The sequence below is a fragment of the Penicillium griseofulvum genome (genome assembly GCF_001561935.1).
Source record: "Penicillium griseofulvum strain PG3 chromosome Unknown contig_79, whole genome shotgun sequence".
Lineage (NCBI taxonomy): Eukaryota > Fungi > Ascomycota > Eurotiomycetes > Eurotiales > Aspergillaceae > Penicillium > Penicillium griseofulvum.
Window position 1 is genome coordinate 1,339,216 of NW_024467420.1, and position 24,659 is coordinate 1,363,874.

The 24,659-nt window shown below is 47.2% G+C and overlaps 9 protein-coding genes across 9 annotated transcripts; 6 read left to right on the forward strand and 3 right to left on the reverse strand.

The window, feature by feature from the left end:
• Nucleotides 1-307: 307 nt before the first annotated feature.
• PGRI_004420 (NAD(P)/FAD-dependent oxidoreductase) lies at nt 308-1,704 on the forward strand (the record flags this gene model as incomplete). The annotated part of the gene is made up of 2 exons (XM_040788155.1): nt 308-1,407; nt 1,464-1,704. 2 exons carry the CDS (start codon nt 308-310, stop codon nt 1,702-1,704), a joined length of 1,341 nt encoding a protein of 446 aa, XP_040651927.1.
• A 180-nt stretch (nt 1,705-1,884) lies between these two features.
• On the reverse strand, nt 1,885-3,384 carry PGRI_004430 (fungal specific transcription factor domain-containing protein; the record flags this gene model as incomplete). The annotated part of the gene is made up of 2 exons (XM_040788156.1): nt 1,885-2,361; nt 2,416-3,384. The coding sequence occupies 2 exons, from the start codon at nt 3,382-3,384 to the stop codon at nt 1,885-1,887; spliced, it is 1,446 nt and encodes a 481-aa protein (XP_040651928.1).
• Nucleotides 3,385-5,342: 1,958 nt separating this feature from the next.
• On the forward strand, nt 5,343-6,662 carry PGRI_004440 (aromatic ring-hydroxylating oxygenase subunit alpha; the record flags this gene model as incomplete). Its single annotated transcript, XM_040788157.1, has 2 exons — nt 5,343-6,124; nt 6,176-6,662. 2 exons carry the CDS (start codon nt 5,343-5,345, stop codon nt 6,660-6,662), a joined length of 1,269 nt encoding a protein of 422 aa, XP_040651929.1.
• Nucleotides 6,663-7,926: 1,264 nt separating this feature from the next.
• Nucleotides 7,927-9,527, forward strand: PGRI_004450 (putative C6 transcription factor; the record flags this gene model as incomplete). The annotated part of the gene is made up of 3 exons (XM_040788158.1): nt 7,927-7,996; nt 8,049-8,962; nt 9,012-9,527. The coding sequence occupies 3 exons, from the start codon at nt 7,927-7,929 to the stop codon at nt 9,525-9,527; spliced, it is 1,500 nt and encodes a 499-aa protein (XP_040651930.1).
• A 154-nt stretch (nt 9,528-9,681) lies between these two features.
• Nucleotides 9,682-10,218, reverse strand: PGRI_004460 (Oxoglutarate/iron-dependent dioxygenase; the record flags this gene model as incomplete). Its single annotated transcript, XM_040788159.1, has 1 exon — nt 9,682-10,218. One exon carries the CDS (start codon nt 10,216-10,218, stop codon nt 9,682-9,684), a length of 537 nt encoding a protein of 178 aa, XP_040651931.1.
• A 1,563-nt stretch (nt 10,219-11,781) lies between these two features.
• PGRI_004470 (Cytochrome P450) lies at nt 11,782-12,660 on the forward strand (the record flags this gene model as incomplete). Its single annotated transcript, XM_040788160.1, has 3 exons — nt 11,782-11,927; nt 11,997-12,415; nt 12,464-12,660. The coding sequence occupies 3 exons, from the start codon at nt 11,782-11,784 to the stop codon at nt 12,658-12,660; spliced, it is 762 nt and encodes a 253-aa protein (XP_040651932.1).
• Nucleotides 12,661-13,329: 669 nt separating this feature from the next.
• Nucleotides 13,330-15,144, reverse strand: PGRI_004480 (Amino acid/polyamine transporter I; the record flags this gene model as incomplete). The annotated part of the gene is made up of 5 exons (XM_040788161.1): nt 13,330-14,090; nt 14,145-14,614; nt 14,752-14,865; nt 14,921-14,991; nt 15,040-15,144. 5 exons carry the CDS (start codon nt 15,142-15,144, stop codon nt 13,330-13,332), a joined length of 1,521 nt encoding a protein of 506 aa, XP_040651933.1.
• A 2,204-nt stretch (nt 15,145-17,348) lies between these two features.
• PGRI_004490 (arylsulfotransferase family protein) lies at nt 17,349-19,208 on the forward strand (the record flags this gene model as incomplete). The annotated part of the gene is made up of 2 exons (XM_040788162.1): nt 17,349-17,843; nt 17,907-19,208. The coding sequence occupies 2 exons, from the start codon at nt 17,349-17,351 to the stop codon at nt 19,206-19,208; spliced, it is 1,797 nt and encodes a 598-aa protein (XP_040651934.1).
• Nucleotides 19,209-20,947: 1,739 nt separating this feature from the next.
• Nucleotides 20,948-22,793, forward strand: PGRI_004500 (sugar porter family MFS transporter; the record flags this gene model as incomplete). The annotated part of the gene is made up of 5 exons (XM_040788163.1): nt 20,948-21,044; nt 21,105-21,212; nt 21,264-21,479; nt 21,563-21,887; nt 21,953-22,793. The coding sequence occupies 5 exons, from the start codon at nt 20,948-20,950 to the stop codon at nt 22,791-22,793; spliced, it is 1,587 nt and encodes a 528-aa protein (XP_040651935.1).
• Between the last annotated feature and the right edge of the window lie 1,866 nt (nt 22,794-24,659).

Genomic DNA, 24,659 nt, shown 5'->3' on the forward strand with positions numbered 1-24,659 from the left:
AGTACAGTAGCCGGACCGTACCCGGGCCGTTGGCGGTGTTCTTTCCCTCATCCATACACTATAGAACATGGTAGTACACGCACCTATTGGTATTATTCAAACAGGATCCAATAGACGTATTGCTTGTTATTTTTGGACAAGGAAATAATTTCCTATGATTAGAGATCTAGAAGACTTCTATTCCCGATGTATTTCTTAACGGACCGTGAGGAACGGATCCTGGCTTCCGCCCGTCAAATATATATTCCCCCATAGTGTTGTTATATTGACTATACAGAATCTCATTATCTCAAAATTGACTGTCATAATGGATACGGACCAACGAGTCGTTATCATTGGAGCTGGAGCCTTCGGTCTCGGTACGGCGCTGAGACTAAAGGAAGAAGGCTACAAGTCAGTCACCATCCTAGACCGCTCAGTGCCTCCAGTCCCTGACGGATCGAGCAACGACATCTCCCGCATTATCCGATTCGATTACGGAGACCCCATCTACGCTGAGATTGCGAAAGAGGCATTCGACCTTTGGCAGACCGGGGATTATCAAGAAGCCTTCCATCAGACTCCCTGCTTATGGGTCTGTCAAGATGGCACCCCAGAGCAGCCCGTGCAGCCTCGAGCACAGGAGTACAGCTGCAAAACAAAGCAAGTCTTGACTGAGATGGGACAAGAATGGGTTCCGGTCGGCAGTGTAGAAGAGGCGAAACAGCATTTCCCCAAATTGAGTGGCCGACTAGCCACTCCTGGGTTTGACGGGTTCTACAACAAATCCGCTGGCTGGGCGGATGCTGGCCTTGCCTGCGCTCGTCTGATGTCCCGTTGTGCTTCAGCAGGTGTATCGTTCATCACAGGTCCGAATGGCCATGTTGAAGAATTCGAAAAGCGGCCGGATGGAACGATCAAATCTGCCCGTACCAAGAACGGACGGGTTGAGGGCGACCAATTCATCGTCGCCACTGGTGCATGGACTGCGAGTCTAATCCCGGCTTGGAACTCAATGCTTGCTGCTGGACAGGTTGTTGGGTATCTGCGCCTTACCCCAGAGGAAGTCACCCAGCTCAGGGATCTGCCTATCTACTTCAACTTTTCGACTGGTTTCTTTGCTTTCCCTCCTCACGAGCCAACTGGATACCTGAAGGTTGCCTGTCATGGTTTTGGTTATACCCGTGCAGAGCACTCGGTCACATCTGCACCGCCTAGTTCAGCAGTTACTTCGCGGGCGAATTACATCCCCGCCGACGGATTGAAGCGTCTGACATCTGGGTTGATGGACCTTTTCCCCCAGCTGGCACCAAGGGGCTTTGAAAAGGTGGGAATCTGTTGGTACAACGACACTCCGACCGGGGATTTTATCTTTGATTTCCACCCAGAGCACAAGAACTTGTTCATTGCTACTGGAGGAAGCGGACAGTAAGTGAACCAAAAGCATATTTCGAGCACATCAACGCTAATATTCTCGCTTCTAGCGCTTTCAAATTCCTACCTGTCATTGGAAACTACATTGTAGGAAGCTTCCAACGCAAGCTTTCGCGGGAGTTACTTGAAAAATGGAAGTTCCCTACCCAATTCAGTGAGCGTTTCCAGGGAGAAGTATTCATGGGAGATGGAAGTCGTGGAGGACCAGAGCGAAGGGAGTTGACTGCCCAAGAGCTCGACGCATTTGACACGGCATTGAAAGCTGCTTCATCCCGACCAAGCAAGATTTGAAGACATTACGGGCACTATAAAAGCAGTATAACACGTTATATATAGGAATTTTATCGACATATATATTTAGTACATACTTTTACAAAGCATACTTTCGAGATGAAGGCCATTCTATTTCTTCGTCTTATATCAATCAAACTTACACTATCCTACACGACTCACAGACTTCCCTTAATTATCTCACAGATGCTCTGCCATATAATCTCCCAAGATCATCCAATCCGGAATGTCAGGCATTGCTGCCTCAATCCCATCACCGCCCCTCGTTTGAAATGGCCACTCAGGTAAAGGGCCTTCGTTGATGGATTCGGATACTTGGTCAAAATTTTCAAGGTCTGCGGGAATTCCCCCTCTCTGGTTATAGTTGTTCATCTGACCTGTTCTTGAGGAGGTTCCGGTTTGTGCAACATGGCCTTCATTTGTTTGCACTCTGCTTTCTTGAGGGATAGCCAGATCCCCGAACTTCATCGCCTCGTCTCCCCCTGATGAACAGCCAAAATCGAGGATTTCCCACATAAGACCCTCATCTTCTGCCGACATTCGGGGCATAGTCGAGGGGGTTGGCATTTTGGATAAAGCGCCCGAGAAACCTTCTTGATTATAATATAGTGATCCATAATTTTGATGACGAGCGGCCAGGTCATTCACTTTGTTAACCTTGAAAGAGAAAATAATTAGCACCCTGATCCAATATTTTGCTAGCAGACTTACCAGCACGCCCATATTTCCCCAATACACCGACAGCTCCGTCATGAAGTCAACAAGGATTCGAAATTCTTTATTGAGCAGAAGAGCAATTTGCGGGTTTTTGCTGCTAGTATGCTCCAGCTGAATTGTGGCTGCGATCGCAGCCAAATATCCGAGAAAAGGATCACAAATCTCAAAGTCAACCTCTGACATTTCCTTTATGAACCGGACTATCCATCGAGAGTGCAGCAGCGAGGTCTCAAACGACTTTTGCAGAAATGTTGCCGACAGATTCCCGTTAAAGTTCCGAAGCTTGGTCATGATCACGAACGGGTGGTGCAATATGCACTGGATTGAATGAAAAAGAAATTGAACACACACCCAGGTCGAGAGGTATGTACGCGATTGTGGATCTTCTCGGGCGCGGCGTTTGAAATCAACGTTAATATATCGATGCGCGTCCGCGAAATGTGTTTCAAATTGCAACCATTCTGATTCAAGTATCGCAAGAGCGGATCCCGTTTGCCATGGAGGTAGCGAGTTCTCGGAAACGGGTTCAAAGACATACTCTGTGGCTTTTCCCCATAATGAGTACAGCCTCAGGAGACATGCCAGAATCCCATGATCAACCTTTTGCCCTTGTCTTCCAGGACCGTCATGCAAAGATCCGCAGGCTAGTGTCCCATTATCACTGGACAGCGCATCCGTCTCTGGGAAAGGAAACGGAAGTGTGAACTGCTTGTCCGAGAGGGAGAGTGAGTAGTTTCTGGACGCACTATAAGTGCGATCGAGCATAAAAAATGCCCAAGTAATTCGTTTCCTATTTTCGATCTCTATGTCACTCGAGAGATACGAGTCACTTTGTTTGTTCAACCCTACGGATTGAATAGCACGCAATCCAAGAGCAACGGACGCATACGCTCGATGGGATTTTCCATCAGCAAAATCTACCTGGGCCATAAGAAATGTACCCTGGAGAAATGAAAGACCCATTTTGCCATCTTTGTATTGACTTGACAAAAGGTGCCATGCTTTCTCTGCGAATGTTTTGACATTAGGTGAATTTTCATGCAAAGGCCCACGAAATCGCTGAGGCAGACGGGAAGTGAGGGCCACTAATGGGAATGCGACCTCAGGTGGCAACGAGCCGGTATATCTCAACAGCCACTCTTTTGAAAAAACACAATATAGTTGGTTATGGAAGTAGGCAAGGTACGTCTCTACTTCCCGCTCGATAAATCCAACCGGAAAAAACGTTCCGCTTGATTGCCATTAGCATGTTTGCGGTGATCAATAAGGCGGAAATTCAAACGTACTCTTGAGAAGCTAGCGAGTGACCCTCTGGGCAATTCATTATATCAAAGTCGTCATAAGAAGGCTCTTGGTTGCGATCATCATTAAGCTGGTTATTATTCGACACTTCTCGTAATGAATTAGATATTGGTAAGCCTTCTCTAAATAAATAGAAAACCATTTGATTAGCAACTTGTGAGGTTCGGATACGAAGTGTGTTGCATACTGAAGTAAAAGTGCCATCGCATCTAATCTTTCTTCGATACGCTGAAGCCTCCCAGAGCTCGAGATATCCCCTTGGATCTGATGAATTTAGCATGATTCTAAGATTTACCCTAGTTTCAGTAGCTCGGGTAGGACGGGAAGCATAAATACCTCATTGGTGCTGTGCTGTGTTTCCTGGCTCTGAACAGGAGGAGCCGAAACCGAATGGCTTTTCCCACGGGACGCCTGCGGTCCATATGAGCAGCGTTGCCCAAGTCTATGGCAAAGCGAGCATGATGGTTTCTCTCCTGGACAGCGTGCCTTTTTCCGGCTGACAAGATGTCATATTAGAAATCGATTCGGCAATCCGTCGAGTATCCTGACAGTCTCGAGATTTTTTTTTTTTTGATCGGGGGCTTGGCACCTACCGACAAGGACCACAAGCTTGCCGGGTTCGCTTTAATGAAACTTTGTGTATAGTGTAGTTGTCGCCGATTGAGCTCATATTAGGCAATTGGTTAATACAAGGAGTTTTTATCTCACTCCTAGACTAAGACAGGTTGACGGTGGCGTTGAGTGGTTGAGTTGGTCCCGTTGCGGGGTACATTAGAACTGGGACCAGCTCGGTTGTTGATACTCTACAATTGGCAGGAATCCATTTTCAACGCATCTCATATTCTCCAGTCTCTAATACAGTATGACGCAATCCTCAAGAGTGTTAGCAATTTGTTCAATTGTAGTCAAAAAAAAAAAAAAACAAAAAGAAACGCGAGGTTTCACCTACAAAAGAGAAGAGGAAGAAACTAGGCTTTACCCCAATAGTTCAACGATAAGCACATACCCCCCCGCTCATGTGATCGGCTGAGAACTTATGCGGGGAAGTTAAGACTATCCTGCCTTTATCCCATTCGAAAACCATTTGATATCTATTTTTGATCAAATTCAATAAATATAAACACCCAATTGAATTTGAGGGTACACCTCGTAACTGCAATGCACCATGATATACCCCTATTTGGGAATAAGGGCTTATATGCATAACCTCCGAACATTGAAACTCTACGTTACAGAGGTTTTCCTTTCTGCATTGATTTACGAGCTCGGCAGGAAACCCGACCATCCGAGTGGCGTTCACCCATCGCGGCAATTGCAGCCCGTCAACCGATCTCCCTCTGATCGTCAGGTTCTAGCACGGTCTATACCATCTTAAATATGTCGGGCGATAAACGGCTTAGCCTCCGTTCCGATCCTGTGATCGGTCGACACTTGTACATCTGATATCCTCATTGGGAAGTATGAACTCATGATCGTGGTAATTGTCATTGGGATGGTGATCGATACATATATTAAGGGACTCACATTCTGCTCTAGATGACAGAATTAACAGAATTCCAAACCAATATTTCTCAACTAGTCTTTCTACGTAAAGTTGTCTTTGAGCCTTCAACATGTCGATGCTCAAGAATTACCTCGGACTTGGGGGAGCAGAGACATCTCCCAGCCCCGCCGATGACAATTCCCCAGCACACCCTCTCCCTGCTTCCTGGTATTCTTCACAGGATATACATGAACTAGAGCGACGGGCCATCTTCTCCCGGAAATGGCTTTTGACCACACATAAACTGCGCTTCCCTAAAACAGGCGACTGGCTCCGATACGACATCGCCGGATACGCCTTTATCTTGGTGAAAGATCGTGAGGGAAATATCAATGCTTTCCACAACATTTGTCGGCACCGTGCATTCCCAGTGGTTACCGAAGAGGGTGGCAGCTCCGGGATTTTCTCTTGTCAATATCACGGATGGTCGTACGGCCTTAATGGCAAACTTGCTAAGGCCCCTGGCTATCAAGATCTCCAAGGCTTCGATAAGAGCAAGAACGGCCTTCTTCCGATCCATGTTCATATTGATGTCAACGGTTTTATCTGGCTCAATTTGGATGCCGGTGAGAAGCCCGAGATCTCGTGGGAAGATGAGTTCAAAGGAATCGACCTGCAGCCACGTTTCGACGATTTTAACTTTGATGACTATAACTTCGACCACGCTTGGGAAATGAGTGGGGAGTACAACTGGAAGATTCTGGCAGATAACTACAATGAATCTTACGGTCCCTCGATTTCCAATCACAGCTCGGATGCCGCAGATACCATAGACGGCAACTCCACAACTGAGGAGGTAGTCAATGCGCTGAAGATTGCCAGCACATATTATTTCCCCAATGCTGTCATGACTGTCTTGTAAGTGTATTCAGTGCCAATGTTTCAGGTTGATGCTAATTCTGTGAGCAGGCCCAACTTCTTCGTCATGCAGCGAATCGTGTCTACAAGCCCCACCACATGCTCAGTGCGCTATGAAGTCTATCGCCACACGGACTCCAACGACGAAGAGTTTGAAACCATCAATGAAACATACAAGCGTATTATGTCCGAGCACAACGATATCTGTGTTGAAACACAAAAGAATCTCAACTCAGGAGCTCTTGTAAATGCCCAACCCCACTCCAGGGCGGAAGAGGGGCCAGTCTACTTCCAGAAGGTCGTTCGTGACCTGATCATGGGGCATCATAAGCGGGAAGAGGACGCAGGGGAGGAGATTTGGCCCGCACGACAAAGAATGCCCAAGGAAGAGGCAGTGAGCAAAGAGGATATGGACTTTTGTTCCAAGTTGACACGCAAGGACGGATCAGCTTTGACCTCGGGGGGTTGCTGTGGGGGAGGATGTGGGGGTGGACCTCCTACTATTGAAGCAACGGCACCTGAAACTATGGTGGTTTAATGATGTGCATATAATTCGGAGTAGTTGTTTTAGCTTTGCATCACGATGATGACATGTTACATGCAAGAATTCATATCACGAGACAACTTGGTAACTTGGAACTGCTAAGCATCAAAGGTCATGTGAACACTATCTCTAGACACTGCTAAACGGCCAACTCCACCTATTGCATAGTAAAGATAGACTATTATACTTCTGGATGCATAGCTATGCAGGCCGTTTTGAAGTAGTGCGCATCAACAAATGTTAATTTTTACCAAAATAGAGAATCTAGAGAATTCTAGACAATTTAGACGATGTCCAAAAAAGAAATCACGCGGATTATTTAACCTTTTTGAGCATAAAATATCAGGGCGAGAGGGGGGAACCTATGAAAGAGGAGATTCTTCCGATTACTCCAAGGTCTGGACTTTTAACCTGCATTATCTTATTTTCTCATTATCTCTTGGACTATTTCCCCTCTTTTAATTGTGACGATCTATCTTGAACTATCAAAATACGGACATACCCCGCATCTAATTCCCCCAATTTTCTATTTTCATTCCAATGATGCCACGAGAGAACACCCGCGGAAGGCTGCGTTCCCATGAGGCCTGTCTAAATTGCCGGTAGGTGATTCATTATCTATCTGTAGCGGGAGGTGGAACTGATATCCATCCAGAAGAAAGAAGACCCGATGTCCAGCGGAGAAACCATCCTGCTCCAGCTGTGTCCGCCTGAATCAACCATGCCTGTATACCACAATACCCAGGGGGTCACGGGGAGGGCAATCTGTATGTTTTTGACGCGTCGGTATCAGTGACCAATTTTTGACTATTTTTTTTCTTGTCCTCTACAGGACGACAGACTAGCATTCCTTGAAGAGAAAGTAAATCTCATTCTGAGCGGAAGACCAACTCAAACACTTCCGTCGGAAAAACCACAAGAAACAGGAAATGGTATCTCAGGAGCATCTTATCCTGCCACAACTCGTCCATTATCCATCGAACCGAGCACAGTGAATGAACCATTCTTTCTTGGGTTTGACTACGAGGACTCGAGCTCGCAGCCATCATCATCTGCGATCGCCAAAGCTATTGATCTTTATTTCCAGTATTGCCATCGACAACCAATTTGGTGTTTCGATCGCGAAGATCTTTCAGACCCAAGTTATCTATCAGAGGAGCTCGTTTGCTGTCTACTAGCCTTAACCTCACGATTCTCAAGAGATCGTGAGCATTTACAACATTATGGAGATAGTGCCAGAAGCTTGGTGATGCTTCGTATGGCCAACGGCACAGTGGAGCTTGAAACCATTGAGAGTCTCTGTCTGCTCTCCTATTCCTCATTTCTAGGTATGACCCCTCTAGCGCTAAAAGAGATTCCGAATATTGAAATTTTTTATAGATGGAGATATACACCTCGGTCGCTTCTATCTCGGTCTCGCTTTACATCTGTGCCGATCAGCAACGCTGGATCTGGAATCAAGTCATGGAGGCGAAGGTCCCATGGCCGAGCGAAAGAAGCGTCTATTTTGGAGTCTCCAATCTCTGGAGCAGTCTTATGGACAACAAAATGGCTTTCTCTGTATACCATCAGAGGTAATGCGCACCTTCTATATTGCTTCCAGTAGCGACCGTGCAAAACAGGATGGAACCGAAGCCAAACCTCCACCGCTGCCGAGAGATGATCTTGGTTGCTCGAAACCATCCGATCTAGGTATTTGGAGTTTAGCAGCCCACTTTGGTTGGGTCTGGAGCAAAGTGCGAACATATGTTTCCGATTGTGCTCGTAATAGGCTCAAAGAGCCCTGGCGACACGATTCCATGTACGCCATGGTACTCTCTGACCTGACAGAAATCGAGAACAAACTTTCCCAGTGCCATCGATATGACACAGTCAAATTTTTCGAGCGAACAGCAGACGAGCTGAGATCAAACCGAAACTACTGGACACCATGGCTGAAATTGCAGTTCACATACCATTGCATTTTAACTGTTTTGAATCATCCCTTCCTCTACATTGTGGCATCACAATACAACGATAATTTGGCAATCCCGAACGCTTTCTGGAGACGGTCTTCCGAATTGGTCTTGTTACATGCTACCTGGCTTGTGCGCATGATAGACATGGTGTCTGAGAAGAAGATGCGACTGATCGATCCATTCTTCGGACACGCTGCCGCCATTGCAGCTACGGTGCATTTGTACTACTGCTGTGCTGCGGACCCCCGACTAAAATACAAATCCAAGGTTGATTTCACGAAATGTCGACGGTTCCTGAAGAGCTTTGTTTCCTTTTCGCCTGCTTGTGGAATCTTGGTAAGTCTCATGAAACCAAAAAACAGCTACAAAACTAACAAACGCACAGGATCAAACACTGGACAAGATGACTCGAATCGCTTCCGGTTCGCAAAACATCGATTACGATTGGGAACCCGAGAAGATTCATCTCAGTATACCTTTAATGTGGGATGTTCTTCAAGTCAACTGTAAACCCAAGCCACACGAAGTGTCGACAGGTGGTCTACTACATCCATCATTGACCCCGACCGTCTGTACCGAAGAGGAGGAGGATAGTCCAGCCTCAACTCTAGAGGTTATTGTCGCAATGTCCCCCAATGTCACAGTTAACACTGCGGATGGTGGTCAAGCCGCCCACATACCACCAATGATGCCGCACATATCTTCCACACCAACTTCCGACCTCGACCTTGGTGACAAGCTCGTTGCGCCACCCGACAGTTTAATGACCAATACCCCATGGCTATGGACAGACCCCTCCCAATTTGTTGATATGGAGAACAATGTGGGCTACGCAGATTCCGAATCCGCCTTTGGAAACATTGACGGATTCTCGACATGGTGGGACTTTGGAAACTTATAGTAATATGTTCATTGACTTCTACTACGGCCGTTACCGTCTCCTCAGGCCGTAACTATCTCCATCTCCCTCGGTTATATTTACCCAGGAGCCCTATGCGAAAATACCCTTGTGCGGAACCTAACAAACCCCAGATCCTCGAAGCCCACGCGATCAGTCATGCCGCTGCGACCTTCTTCTGCAAAGCAGCAAATTTCTGCCTCATAGCGCGTTCAGTAAACTGAGCCCCACTGACAACCGGATACTTCTTCAACAGCCCCTGGATCAAAACATCCTTACAGGGCTGATTGAAATAAGCAATACTGTACCGATCGAAATAGTCCCGGCAAGGAGCCTTAACACGATGAAAAGTCGACTTGAACCGGTCATCCGACCAGGACATAAGTAAATCGCCGATATTACAAACAATCTCACCAGTCCTAGCCTTAACCTTGGTCCATTCATCACCAACACCGAACTCAGTTACAACTTCGCGACCGGGACAGATCTCTAGCCCATCCTGGCCATCCTTTTGGAAAAGTAAAGTCAGAAAGTCCCAATCGACATGTGCCCCTGCGCGATGATACGCCCCGGCGACCGGTATTGCAAAGTAATGCAGTAGACGCATAGTGGATTGCGCGTTCGGTCGTGAGATGTCGTGCCCTTCGATGAAGAATTTCTCAAGGAATCCCAGACCCCGCGCGAAGCATCGCATAAACGTTCTGATACGAGTTGTGTGCGGTTCATGAAACTTGAGACAGGTGGTTTAGAATCGGGTAGGTTGTTGTTCTTGATCCAGAGGTTGGTCATGTTCTCGCAGAATTGCAGTTGGTAGGATTCATTATTGTCGGGTTGGCCGGCGGATGGGCGGATTTGTGAGTTCTTTTCCCAGCCTACGTTGTTTGGAGTCGGTTAAGGTGAAAAGTCAAACGTTCTCGGCGGCGTCGATTAGTTGGTCGGTGATTTCTATCTTTCTTTCTAGTACCTCGCCAACCAATGACAAGGGTAGGTGCTGAACTCGAGTTCATGTGCCACATAGCTGCCGTACGATAGTTACCGGATGATTTCAGCCTTCTCGATATCCTCATAATCCGACCTTAATTCAGTATCGATGGAGTGCCAGAATCGTAATATAGGGAGTCGGGCAATCCACTTTGACTAGCATGCATTAAGCAATATATCTTGACGTCCAAGTTTTTGCTCAAGGCATTTGATATCCGAAGGGATGAATTCAAATTGTCGATTCTTTTCTGATCTTATTCTAACGAATGATATAACATCAATAGTGCTGCAATCTCCTGCAATTACCACTCCAGAGCATACTTCGTCTTCGGACAGGAGATGCCAATACAATCAATGTTCACAAGCTTATCACCAAACAAGATCCACCGGTTCTTTGGCAGCAAAGAATGAACTTCAGTTCTCAAGCGTCTGCATTGGACAGGACCTAGCGTATCCATCCATTGTTTCCTCAATCCAATTCCAGTATTCGGGGTCTTCCAGGGCGGTGGCCCCGGAGTGGCACATCTTACTGTCGGTAAACGACAGTAGAAGCGATTTGTGCTTCCAGAGGATAGCCGGGATACGCGTGCCAATCTTGCTCGCACAGTTAGCAGAATCTCTGCAAATATCAATATGGCTCAGGATTAGCGATTCCCGTGGGAACACAGCTCTGCAGGAGTTTTTCAGTGACAGTGTCGGCAAACTGGAGGAGCTGCTCTTTTTCATCCTCTGAGCCATGACGGTGAGGAAGATGACGTTCATATAGACTGTTCAACGCTGGGTAGATATGCTTGGTTCTGATGGAATCGTGATAAGCATCCATAGTGAGAGCACAACCCTGGTTGCAGACATGAGCAATGAGGGCTTCGGCAAATCGATCTGTTTTGCGAATTCCGTTGTGGATAGTGCGGAGACAGGTTGGAGTGAGGATAAAGGCATTGCTACATGCAATGAAACATACAAAGTGAAGAATGCGCCTTTGATATTGAAGATTGTATGACCAAAAAGTGTAGGATATAGGTGAGGCTAGTTGAGAGGGGACAGATGGTAATGGTTACTCTCGCTAGAGTGATTTGACCTGCTACTTACACAATCTGACCTTGGCTTTGCGTGGGAAGGGTGTGAACTGGCGAAAGTAGTTCTGACTCCATTTGCAATTGTTAGCCAGACAGAGCATGGTACAACCTTCGTTCGCCAAGCTTCTTGGGTCTGTGAGATGCCTGGCACAAAGTATAGGTATAGGACTCCTGATCCACGCCGCATACTAATCCGTTGCATGAAGCCTTGGCACTCAGAACTAGATGCTAGACCTACCGATATTGTCCCATGGCTGCTCAAGGCCATCGATGATAGTGACGTCTCAGCACCACCAGGCACTCAAGCATTACATGAAGATGGCCGATTGATAGTCACTGCTGGGAGGTATGTTCCAGACATCAAAGCGCTAGGATTTACCTGCCATTGGCCCGGCACTCACCTAATTCGCATCAGTGATACCGTCACCAGTACCATATCGAACGCGCTGTACTACTTGGCATCTAATCCATCGGCGTACCGCGAGCTGCAGCTCCAGATCGACAAGGTGACCCTTTCCTACCCCGAAAGCCACGCTTCCCGCAGAACTTTCAATGCCAACGAAGTATCACGCATACCATACCTCGATGCAGTCATCAAAGAAACTATGCGTCTCAAGCCGGCATCAGCGAGCGGTCAGCCTTGCCAAACTCCACCAGAGGGACTGTGGATTGACGAGGTCTGGATCCCGGGAAATGTCACCGTCACGGTTCCTCAGCATACCATTCAGCGCGATGAGCGCTATTTTCCTCGCGGCAATGAATTTCTGCCGGAACGGTGGATGGAGACGGGCTCGGCCATGGTGTTTGAAGATGCGTTCTTCCCTTTCGGCATTGGTAAGTCTCCTTATCTATTTTCGGGGTGGTTTGAATCTCATGTTTTAGGTCCGTTGTCATGTGTCGGGAAGCGACTGGCCATGATCGAGATGCAAGTTGTACTGTCTAGCATTGCTCGACGGTTCGATCTGGAATTTGCCCCTGGAGAGAATGGTGATGCGTTTGATCGGCAGGTGAAAGATACCGTTACTCTGTCTGTGCCTCCGCTGCAACTGGTCTTTCGGAATCGACATAGGGTGCAATAGGAAATGCAGGGTAAAGATTTGTTGCAGTCACAGCTTGATAGTTTTCTTTTCCCAGTACTCTCCTTCTGCAATCAACCCTATCTCTTTGTCGTCTGTTGGTGGCTCTTCGGTTGCCTCAATTGTTCCGCTGAAATCATGGATATAATTGATTAGCCGCAAATGCATTTTGGAATAAGAGATGGGGGTTTATATAGCCGAACCAAGAATTACCTAGTCATGACTGTATAGATCCCAGGAGCTTTACATCTTTCTCCAAGGATTCCTCGACGGATAGCATACTCAAATTTCGGCTTTTGACTCAAAGTTATGGCATTGCGGAAGAATTGAGGTCCTCATTAGGGGTTGGCCGTAACATTTCGCTCTTCCTTCCGCGCTAGAAAACAAGCCCCGCTTAACAACCTGGAACTATGTAGTTGCTGGACCAATTTCTATCGCACCTGCTCATTTTTACCCTCGCTGGGCCTTTCGCATGACGGTGACACTAAACGCGGGACTCAGATTGCTTTGGGTATCAAGGTATCTCTATTAAATATGTTCGGTTCTCAATTAAATGCCACATATACACGCAAAACAATGGGGGAGCGCTTGGTGCCAAAAGAGACAGTGCATTTGGGCCTGAAACCTTTTAGCCAGTAGGTGGTAAGGTTAGTCCAATACCAACGTATGGCATCATTCAACCTTGCGCACTTGGGTCACAGGTGAACGATATACTCGGCGACCGTGCACAATATACAAAACAATTGCAAAGATGACCACCGCGCCGAACACAAGGATAGACCAATTCATATCCACCGGGGTGGGGTGATTGGCGGTTGGGAAGAAGGTGAAGATAATGGCAAAGCAAAGCCAAGCCAGTGAGAAGACGTTGATTGCCAACCCAAAAACACCAAGCGAAAAGCGCGCAGGCGGAATACCACCCGGCTCGAAACGAACCCGAATGACGGCGGCAATGGGCAATATGTAGGTGGTGAAGAGTGCAGCGATCATCACAGATGCGACAGCATTAAAGGCGGCAGTAGATCCAATGTTAATCAAGCTCAGCAGCACGGTGATAATGGTGGATACCAATACGGAGCACACGGGGATTTGGCTACCTCGGTTCACGTGAGCCAGGTGTTTGGAAAACGGCAGGGCTTCATCGCGGGCGAAGGCAAAGGTTTGGCGAGAGACTGTTGCAAGAATACCGATGGCGCTGCAGACTTCCATGACAAGGATGATAGCAGCCACGCCATTGGTGGCGGCCACTGAGCCGGTAGCATGATTAACTGCTGGGAGGAAGGAGAACCCACTGGCCGGGGCGAGCACATCTTGGATATCACCCATGTTATACAATAAGGTGATTAGCATAATGAAGCCGAGACCGCCGTTGATCAACGCGGTCGAGACCATACACCACGGGACCACCAAGGCAGCATTCTGGACCTCCTCGGCTAATAGACGTTAGGCATCGCCTCGAATTAGGGGGTTTATTGGGTTTAACTTACCCATATGTGTAGCAGCATCCGGGCCTGTCCAAGAGAAGATTGGCGTCAGCTGGCCGACCAGACACGCGAGGCCCATACTCGGCCATTCGCCAGAGTTAGTGAACTCCTTCCAGACAGACTCCCCAGAGGCCTGTCCTGGAGACATGACCCACATGGGGACAACAACAGCGACAAATCCGAAGATGTGGATGGCAAGGATGAGACCCTCCATGGGAGGGAGAATCTTATATCCCCAGGTATTCACCACGGTTCCGACGGCGGCGATAGCGATGGTCAGCAGTGTCCCGTGCCAGCGCTCGAAGCTATACACCCAACCGGAGGGGTCCGAGTAGTTGAAGACCAATAGTCCTTGGATCAAAGTACCGCAAAGGTAGCAAATACTAGCAAAAGCGGCTTGCCAGCCTAGCACCGAAAGCCATCCTAGATCTAGATTAGCGCTGAAGATCATCGGGTTCGATTCGAGGTATCCGCTAACCGGTGAGGTAGCTCAGGAATCGCTGACATCTCGGCCAAGCGAATTCACTGACCCAGTGATATTGTCCGCCCGACGTTGGGGAGCTGGCCAAGTCAATCTCCATGCGCAACATGCAGGTCGAATCGAACTTACATGGACGCGATCTCAGCCATGGAGATCACTGCGGAGAAAAACCCAACAAATGATCCAATATACACATAGACCATTCCAGCTCGTCCGCCATCCGTTAAACCGTAGGTACTCGTGCTGCGCATTCCCCATTATTCGGTGTTCTCTCATAATATCGCGCGTCCAAACTCACAGCAGAATCGACTCCCATGTGGCCATCAAGGTGGTCGTGAAACCTAAGATCGAGTAAAAACGGAAGTTTCTCTATTGTTGATCAGTATTTAGTCCTGTTCTAGGCAATGCGCGACTCACCTTGAACTGTTGGGTCTTGCCCAGGCGCTGCATGTCCCAATCATCCTGGTCGGTCGCGTCGCCAACCTCCTGGGACACCATCTCCTTGCCGAATCCTCTCTTCATGATGTAGATGTCAGAAGAAAAGAAAAGAGAAACACGAGATCGATGCCGCCTGGGCAGGGGGCCGTCGAGGTCATGATCAAGGGGGGCCGAAGAAAAGGGCGAAAGTGGAGCCAAAGAAGTTTATTTACGCACCTGTGCACCCATTGAGGTACAAACATACAACGTACAACACATATGTACGGAAATAAGTACCTTTTTATTTCTATTTATATAATATTCTATGCATTTAACCTATGATAAATATGATATAGCTTGGTTCTACTGAGAATTGGCATTGTCTAGAACTACACATCCGAATATTTTCAAAGTTCTGCTAATGTAGAATACTCGTATATGATTCGATCCTATTAACTCCGGAGGATCGGGCCCTCCACGTGTGTTTCTTCAGATCAAAGCCCAAAATTTAAATGGCTACTATGTACATACAAAATCGTATGAATTTACAATACTTCAGGATTGATTCTGTGTTATTCCTATCTAATTGTAAGGATACATGTATCTACTCAACAATATTATATATTATTAGCACTTTTAATGTCCACAAATAATAATCCGAGAACTGAATAAAGTTTAGATGGTTCACATAGAATTCAATAGTATTCTGTTCAAAGATATTCCCATTTTCCCATTTGATATTTATAGTAAAGGCTGACACTTTCATTCGTGGTATAGAACTGTGGATATACGGTATACTTGATCCAGTTGATTATTCCGAACTCAAGTGATGAAGCTTTTCAGTCAATTTTATTGGCGTTCTATGTAGTGTGTGGCTTGCTAATAAATAAGTACTATGGAGGTCGATTCCAATAGTTTCCAAGTTTCTTCCCTCGGATTTTGACGCTAAGTCCTAATATAGTAAGGTTGATTTTGTCTCCTGTTACTGTTTACCCCGCCCCCTAAAACACTATCAGCACAAGGAGAGGAAGCACAAACAAGGCAAACAAGGCAAACAGAGCAAACATGTATTTATTGAGAGCATAGTTACGGAGTAAACATCATATGTAAAATGTTTGAAACAGCCTTCTTACTATGTAAGACTCCCCTGTTGTACAACATGGGACTTGGCATCAAAATCGGCAAAGAAACTATTGGAATCGACTCCGTACACCGTATGTAATTATCTCGGGAGATCTCCCTCGTAGCCTAATTTATGTCTCTTAACCCAAGTTATTAGAATCATTCGCCAACGGCGCTACAGAGTAAATATAATGAACATACAGTTAGGCCCACGCAGATTACCGAGATTATGTTCCTTGGCGCTGATATTTTTTCCGGACGCAATGCGACCTTTGGTTGCGATATGGAGATCAAGTCCGCTCTGTTGATATATATATTTCGCAATATGATATTCCACACTCACCACCGTGCTCTCATTACGGAGAAAACGTACATATATGTATGTAGTTCGTATCAAGGCATTCTTTAAGCCATTCTGATTCATAGATAAATCCTCCGCAGGCACAACACAATACTAACCCCCTACTGACACCCCCCAACACTATCTTGGTCAAAACGCCAAGAATAAAATTCCGACTAAACCAAATGGGGACATTGAGGCCGATCTTTAGAGGCTTCATGAAAAGAAGAAAGATCAACATAAAACATTGGACTTCAATGCTGATATTGAATATATTGCTGATGAATTTCTTCCCTTGCATACGACATACTATATATAACAATGCTGTACTATGTTGTTATATATTGCTGGAACACTGCCCAAGTGAATTCTCTTATCTGATCCCAAGATTAAGCGGATCCGCCACAGGTCAACGCCACGTTCTGAATATGTGACGCGTGGGCTGTGGGGTTGCAGTTCTCTTCAAGGAGATCTTCGAGGCCGTCTTCTCACTCGATGATTGATGAACAATTACCGCCGCCCCTCCCGGCAGATGTCCTCGTCACTGGTTGGCGCAGACGCGCAATTCTTCAGGGAATTTTGACCCACGGGGAGCTTGGCAGCCCATGATTCTTCTATGGAACTCCGGCAGCCACCGAATCACAATACGCGTACAAACTCAGTTCCACAGTCTCTCTCGCTAAGACTAAGTGGTTCCTCTCAAGGAGTCTCCGGGATAGACGGCGGGGAACCGACGTTAAATGAGGATGTGAAATAAAACCATGGTGTCGCGGCCGCCCCTTCGTCTGGCACAAAAGACTCCCACATTGTCCCTGTTCGAAACTCTTCTTTCATCCGCGATGCCCTAATGTTCTTGCGGACTTCTTCTGGCATGCGTCGGCTGAGCTCCTGGCTTCGCAATGATCGTCTGCACACCCGTTTTCCCTTCCGGCAGATTGCTCTGATTCTCGCCGCTGTTGGAGGCCTCATTGTATTCTATCTGTTTGCTGTGCCACAACTTCTCAAACTCAGATTCCGCACCGACCTGAGCTGGTATGATCTAGGAGCTCAGGGGTTTGGTCCAGACCGAAATTACTTCTCCTTCGATCAAGAGTCTCCCATTGTCGAAATTACTCCGTCTGGCGCAAAATGCGATCCCCGGTACACTTTCCTTGCGCCTCGGGGCGATTCAATTGCACATCCCGGTCCGATGATCCTGAATCCTGAGGGGGAGCTTGTATGGACGAAATGGAATAGTGGTACAACACAAGATTTCAAAGTGCAGCGGTACAAGGGCGAGGACTACCTTACATATTGGCAGGGAGATAGTGGCGACGGTATGGGACGAGGGTCATGGTACATGGTGGGTTGTACATTGATCTAACTGACCAAATTTTGGTTCTCTAATTACCTTGTCCAATCACAGCTTGATTCAACTTATACCCAGAAGTATGTGGTGTCTCCAATCGGCATATATGACGGCGACCTGCATGACTTCCAAATCACGTCCAACGATACCGCAATTTTGGTGACGTATGACCGTATCCCGAGGGATCTGAGCTCTATCGGTGGCCCGGAGCTGGGATGGATGTATGATGGAATGTTCCAGGAAGTCAACCTTGACACCGGAGAACTGCTATTCCAGTGGCGCGTATCCGACTTTTACCACCCGAGTGATAGCTACTATCCGATTGAAGACCCCGCGGGATCGACGTCGGGGTATGACCATTCGCACATCAACAGTGTGGACAAGGATGACCAGGGTCGGTACCTGGTTTCGATGCGTCACCTTCATACTGTTGCATGCATAGATGGCACCACTGGTGATGTCCTCTGGTCATTAGGAGGGAAACGCAACAACTTTGCCGATGCTTCGGATGGAGCTGCCACGCAATTTTCATGGCAGCATGACGCTCGATGGGTAGGGCCCAACCGCCTCAGTTTGTTCGACAACGCAGCCTACAATAACGACAACCTCTCTTCTGTGAGCCGCGGCATGATCATTGATCTAGATACGGAAGCACGGCAGGCAACACTAGTTCAATCTTTCGAGCATCCGCACGAAATTATGGCCGTTTCCCAGGGGAATCTGCAACTTCTAGACACAGGGAACGTGCTTGTGGGCTGGGGTCACTCTGCAGCCTTCACCGAGTTCTCCCCAGAAGGAGATGTTGTATGCGATGTGCACTTTGGCGCCTCTGCTTTCTTCACATTTGGTCGTGTCGTCTCTTACCGAGTGTTCAAATTTGACTGGGTTGGTAATCCTCTGACAGCCCCGGACACTGCAATTACACCGGAGAGTGTCTTTGTTAGTTGGAACGGTGCTACCCGGGTAGCGGCATGGCGAGTTGAGGCTTGGGACGGCGAAAATCTCAGAAATATGACCTTCACGGCTGTTGATCAGGTCCCTCGCGATGGGTTCGAAACTGAAATTCCACTCGCTTCTGACATTGATTCGTTCTTTCGTGTGCGCGCAATTGACTCGAACGGAGAGAGTCTCGGTGTAACGGAGCTACTCCAGCGACTACCAGCGTCAGATGGCTCTTTTAAGAGCATATGGGCCCTGGTGTTTATTATGTTTGTGGTACTCGGTTGCCTTATTTGCGGTGTTTCTTTCATTATTCACCATCGGCTTCGCCAGGTGTTCCGCTCCAATTGCCCCTATCAATTGGTGTCACACAAGGAGGAAGATGAGGGTGATGATGAACATGTTCGTCTGCCATTATAGGATGCCGGCATCCGATTCCCCTTTTGCATGTATATAACTTGATCTGCACATATTTCGGAATAGATTCCCATACATTCTTCATTCGTTTTCTGCGTCTTTGACCATAAGTTTGTTGCTGACTGGAATTTTCTCACCATATCTGGTCCCTGCTTGTCCCTGTTCATCGTGGCTGTCGGCCGATATTGAATGCCCATTATCTGAGATATATTGCTCGGCAAGTGACCTAATATTTTCTACGAGATCATGGCCCTGACCGTTCCTGCCAATTCGAAGTACTACATGGGCAAAAAAATACCCGAGAAAGCAGCAGACGCTGGTCTGACTGAGTTCAATATTAAGAGCTTGTCGGACTTAGAGATCTGGGTGCAGCTTTTATGGATCACGAAGCTCAAGAGAGGCGGGAGATTGCGAATGTCCATCTTCATCTTGACCTCCTTGTCTCTGCCCATTGTGGATCTTGGGGCTTTCCAACACCGGTTTGCCAAGGCTGGAAAAACCTTCTGGGCACGTGGGATACACGGGGTTTCGATGCGAGACTTGACTTCGTAACTGATGCGAACCCGGATATCTTGCCTGTCTGAGGCGTAGTATAACAATTTGAGTCGTCATAGCGTGAAGACCAACCTACGCGACTCAACAAACATCGAAATGACGTTTGCCAACCCGAGGCCCGAAAATCGCGCGTCGGGCAAAGAGAGGCCTCCGAGAAGTCCCCTTGGCGCCAATGTTCGCTCGTGATCTCTCAACTGGGGGGCTTGGGGCGCGGGCGACCTTGGCGGCCCCAGGGTCCCGCTCCCAAGCCAAGCCAAGGCCTCAAACACCGCTCACAAGAATTTCCCAAGCAGTACTCAAATACCTTTCCCGCTCCCGGCAAGCCCCATTGCTTCAGTTACACTCGCTTCACTTTCCTTGATAATCTTCCTCGGTGTATCATTGGCCAAAAAGAGAAATGCCTCTTCTCCACCCCTCGCCAGGATCATGACATGGGTTCCTTCTCGGCGAGGGAACAATTCTGAACCTCGGACTCCCCGAGATTGGGAAAACCGAATTAACCGATATTTTAAGCACAGATATATACGAGTCATAACCTTGGGTCTTCTCTGGCTGAATGCACACCACTTCCATGCTCCAAAACTAGGATGTAGGTACATCATTGTTGTGTCCAACGTGAGATCAGTGTCTCAAGGTGCTGCAGTCACCCGCAAAATTCAAAATTTCTCGCTACGTACATGGCGCACCTTTCCGTCTTAGCATCACGTTCTTTGAATTCTGTTTCACCGGTTCGAACCCAGCGAATCCTTGGCTGGCTGGCCAAGCGCTATAGGCATATTGGCGCTCACATCCATATCCTTGGCCGCCCCTGCGTTATTGACGCAGGATGAAAAACCTAGTTCTTTTGACTGCGGAGGAAATTGCGCCGAAGTTTCGACTATAGCGTGGTCGAGATTGGATATTCTCCTAGTTCAATGCGATATCCAAGTGGATCTCCATGCACGTCGCTTTGGTCTGTCCATACTCCGCAACTGAATCCCATGTCCCCATGGGGAGCCCGTGGGAAAAGGTATTAAAGGGCTGCTTGACCCCCTACATTACCTAGTTGTCTTGCTTCCTGAATCCATCTTCAGACCAGTGTATTTTCTTTTGTGTGCATTGATACCCACGGTTGTCCACACTACGTACCTTGTGGAAGATAATAAATAACGGCTGCTTGGCCTGGAGTGGACGGAACGACACTCATTATGTCTGTTCCAAAGTTCTCCGGCCTTTCTGGCAAATGGCTGCTGCGCGCCGTCACGACCTCGGCGACCATGGGCTTCTTGCTCTTCGGCTACGATCGTACGTTAATCTATCTATCTGCTATCTGATGTAGATACTAATATCTATGGCCTATTTCAGAGGGTGTTATGAGTAGCATCATTGACGCAAAGCCTTTCAACGATGTCTTTACAGCCACACGAGGCAACTCCACCATGCAGGGCGTTGTAACCGCTATTTACGAGCTAGGTATGTGCTTCATCCTCTGATACAAAGGCCCGAAGCTGACACCATGAGTAGGTTGTCTTGCTGGTGCAGTATTCAGTCTTATATTTGGTGATTGGCTAGGCCGACGTTGGTCAATCATCCTTGGTGCCTCTATCATGATCATCGGCGTCGTGATTCAGGTTAGCTCTATGGTGGGGTATATCCCACTGGCGCAATTCTGTGTTGGACGAGTCGTCACTGGCGTTGGTAACGGCATGAACACAGCTACGATCCCCACATATCAAGCCGGTAAGTAGAAACACTTAGTATCAACTTGACACTACTCGTTATATCGGGAACACATGAGCTGAAACCGAACTAACCTCGTTTAGAAACTTCGCGCTCAAACAACCGTGGTCTACTTATATGTATTGAGGGTAGTACTGTCGCCATTGGAACCTTAATCTCCTACTGGATTGACTTCGGGGCCTCCTACGGACCCCCCGATCTCACCTGGCGCTTCCCAATTGCCTTCCAGTGTGTTTTCGGCTTTGCTATCATCTTCAGCATGCTTGTTCTGCCTGAGTCACCGCGATGGCTTTTTACTCGGGAGCGGTATGAGGAGGGTGAGGCCGTCATTGCCGCACTTGCAAATCAACCCATCGATCATCACGAAGTCCAACTTCAAAAGACTATTATTCTAGACTCGATTCGAGCGTATGTTATCCCCACGCTCCAACTGCCCTTGCGCTACTATTGAACATAGCACTGATCTCTTTTAGATCTGGCGAGGCAGGCAAGAACACTCCCATGTCGGCCGTCTTCACGGGCGGTAAAACACAGCATTGTCGACGTATGCTCATCGGCGCATCTTCTCAATTCTTCCAACAGATTGGTGGATGCAACGCCGTTATCTACTACCTCCCAGTGCTGTTCAAGGAATCCCTCGGACAGAATGACTTCATGGCCATGATCCTGGGAGGTGTCAACATGATTGTTTATTCTATCTTCGCTTGTTCCTCGTGGTTCCTAGTTGAACGCGTTGGTCGACGGAAACTATTTTTGATTGGCACTGTTGGGCAGTCTCTTTCTATGGTTCTGACATTTGCCTGCCTGATCCCCGGATCCGACAGCGCCGCCAAGGGTGCCGCACTTGGTCTTTTTGTCTACATCTCCTTCTTTGGAGCGACATGGCTTCCCCTGCCTTGGCTTTACCCGGCAGAAATCAATCCTATCAAGACACGAACCAAGGCCAATGCAATCTCAACATGTACCAACTGGCTGTTCAACTTCCTCATCGTCATGGTTACACCGATTATGATTCGCAATATCTCGTGGGGTACCTACCTCTTCTTCGGTGCTGTCAATGCCTGCTTCTTCCCTGTGATCTACTTGTTCTACCCCGAGACTGCTGGTCGCACACTTGAGGAGATTGATTTGATCTTTGCCAAGGGTTATCTGGAAAACATGACCTACGTGCGTGCTGCCAAGGAGATGCCTTTCATGACAAACGAGGAGATTGAACGCACTGCTGTGCAGTATGGATTTGCTCCTCCCGATGCTGTGGTCCAAGGTGATAGTGGTAGCAGCAGCGACAATGGCGAATTCAAGCCTACTCAATAAGACCGCGAGAATGTCAGGAGTAAATCTCGAGAGTTAGGCCTTCTTAGGTACCAGGCCCGAGTCACCTGTGATTTGGTCATCTGCAGAAAGCTTATATATAGAATAGGAATATGATAGTGCTAGTTAAGCTGGGTCGCGATGTCTAGAACAACGTGATAATTTGTACATTGTATTGATATTGGATTCTCCTAGTTCAAGGAAGGAGATAAAGAAATAAACTCTGATGTGGGATCACTTGATAATCGGCCAGTCACGGCCCATTAGGTAGATCGAAGGTGAGACTGAAGCATAGAGTATGCTAGTTAATAAAGATATACGGAGAAAGGACAACGAGGATAGAGCGTAGTAATGCTACCGTAGAGTTGATACCGCGGAAAATGAGAAAGCAGAAGTGTGACCGCGACAATTCACAGACCAACAACTCTAGGCCAAAGAATATCGGGGATGTTTTCCTTTCCATTTTGCTTCATCGGCATATTTAGAGCCGGAAAGTGACATCGGAATCGCGGATATAAGTGTACTCGGCAAGCAAGTAGTAGCAGGGAATCTCAACTAACCACACCGACAAATCTAACAATTAGTCTAAGAAGTACGGCCCTGGAGATCCATTAGCTACCACCGAGTCCCACTCATCTTGAAGCACTGACACCTGAGGATTCTTAATTACGGTTTATGTTGTGTGAATTGTAGAACTGATAAAACACCGAGAACCTTCAACAATGTGGCAAGATAAATGACATTGTGTAAAGTGTAAATAACATATATACCGGATAATCCCTGTCCCTCTAGATCTTTCCTTTTCCATTTTAGTGCTCACCCCTTGCCGCCTTTTGATCACTGAGTAAAACTGTGTATGTCCCTAAGTAACTAACGTATTTCACTACCGAGCTGCGCAGCCCAGAACACATAGTCAAAGCGAAAAATCAAGACATGATATTTCAGCAACCAACGCTTTTATTTGATTTCATTACTCACTGATAGCAATGGATAAAGATCTTTAATATCATATATCAGTTTTAAATAAATCGAGAACTTCCATTGTTGTAGTATCGAAAATTGCATTGCTAAACTCCAGAAACATATATATCTCAGTCACTAATTTGTTAAGTCACTTAAACACTAATTAACTAACAAGTGGCTAGATATCATATAAAAAGCATTTAGTTACAAGGAAAAACTCATATAGACAACCGTTGTTGAAATAATATATTGTAATTTATCCTTTCCACTATACATATGTTCTGGGCTGCGCAGCTCGGTGGTTTGCGCAGGTTGGTAGTAAAATAACTACCTGACTTGATGACTGACCATTACATAATCAGCGTGACTGCCCAGGTGCTCACTGAACATCACCTGATCATCCTCTAAGCACCCTGATCCACTCCCTGATCATTATCTGACCACTCTGATTTGCTCACTGAGTGCTCACTGACTGGGTATGGGGATAAGCGGCCTGAGTAAGCGACATCAAAAACATGCGACACGCTAATCCTATAACGTACAACCCTTGCCATTTTAACCGCATATCAAAAAAGGACTAGCGCCGTTAAGGTGGCCGTTAATCCTCGCGGTCTCGATCCTATCAGGTAAAAAAACTCACAGTGGGGCTGTTCATTTTACGTGTATTGTATTATTTTCTATTTTCGCCGGTGGTCCTGGTAACACCCTCGATTTTATTCGCTTACTAGCCTGGCGATCCCCTGATCGGGCTTTGGACTACTGCCAGGGCGAGGGCGGTTGGATATATTGCCTTAAAGATCTAGAACTAGACTGCGGCATATCCGCTCCAATGAATATCCGGTTCATATCCAAATCCGCACTTGCGGATATAAGGAATCGATCGGTCTGATATCAATTGGAGCGGAT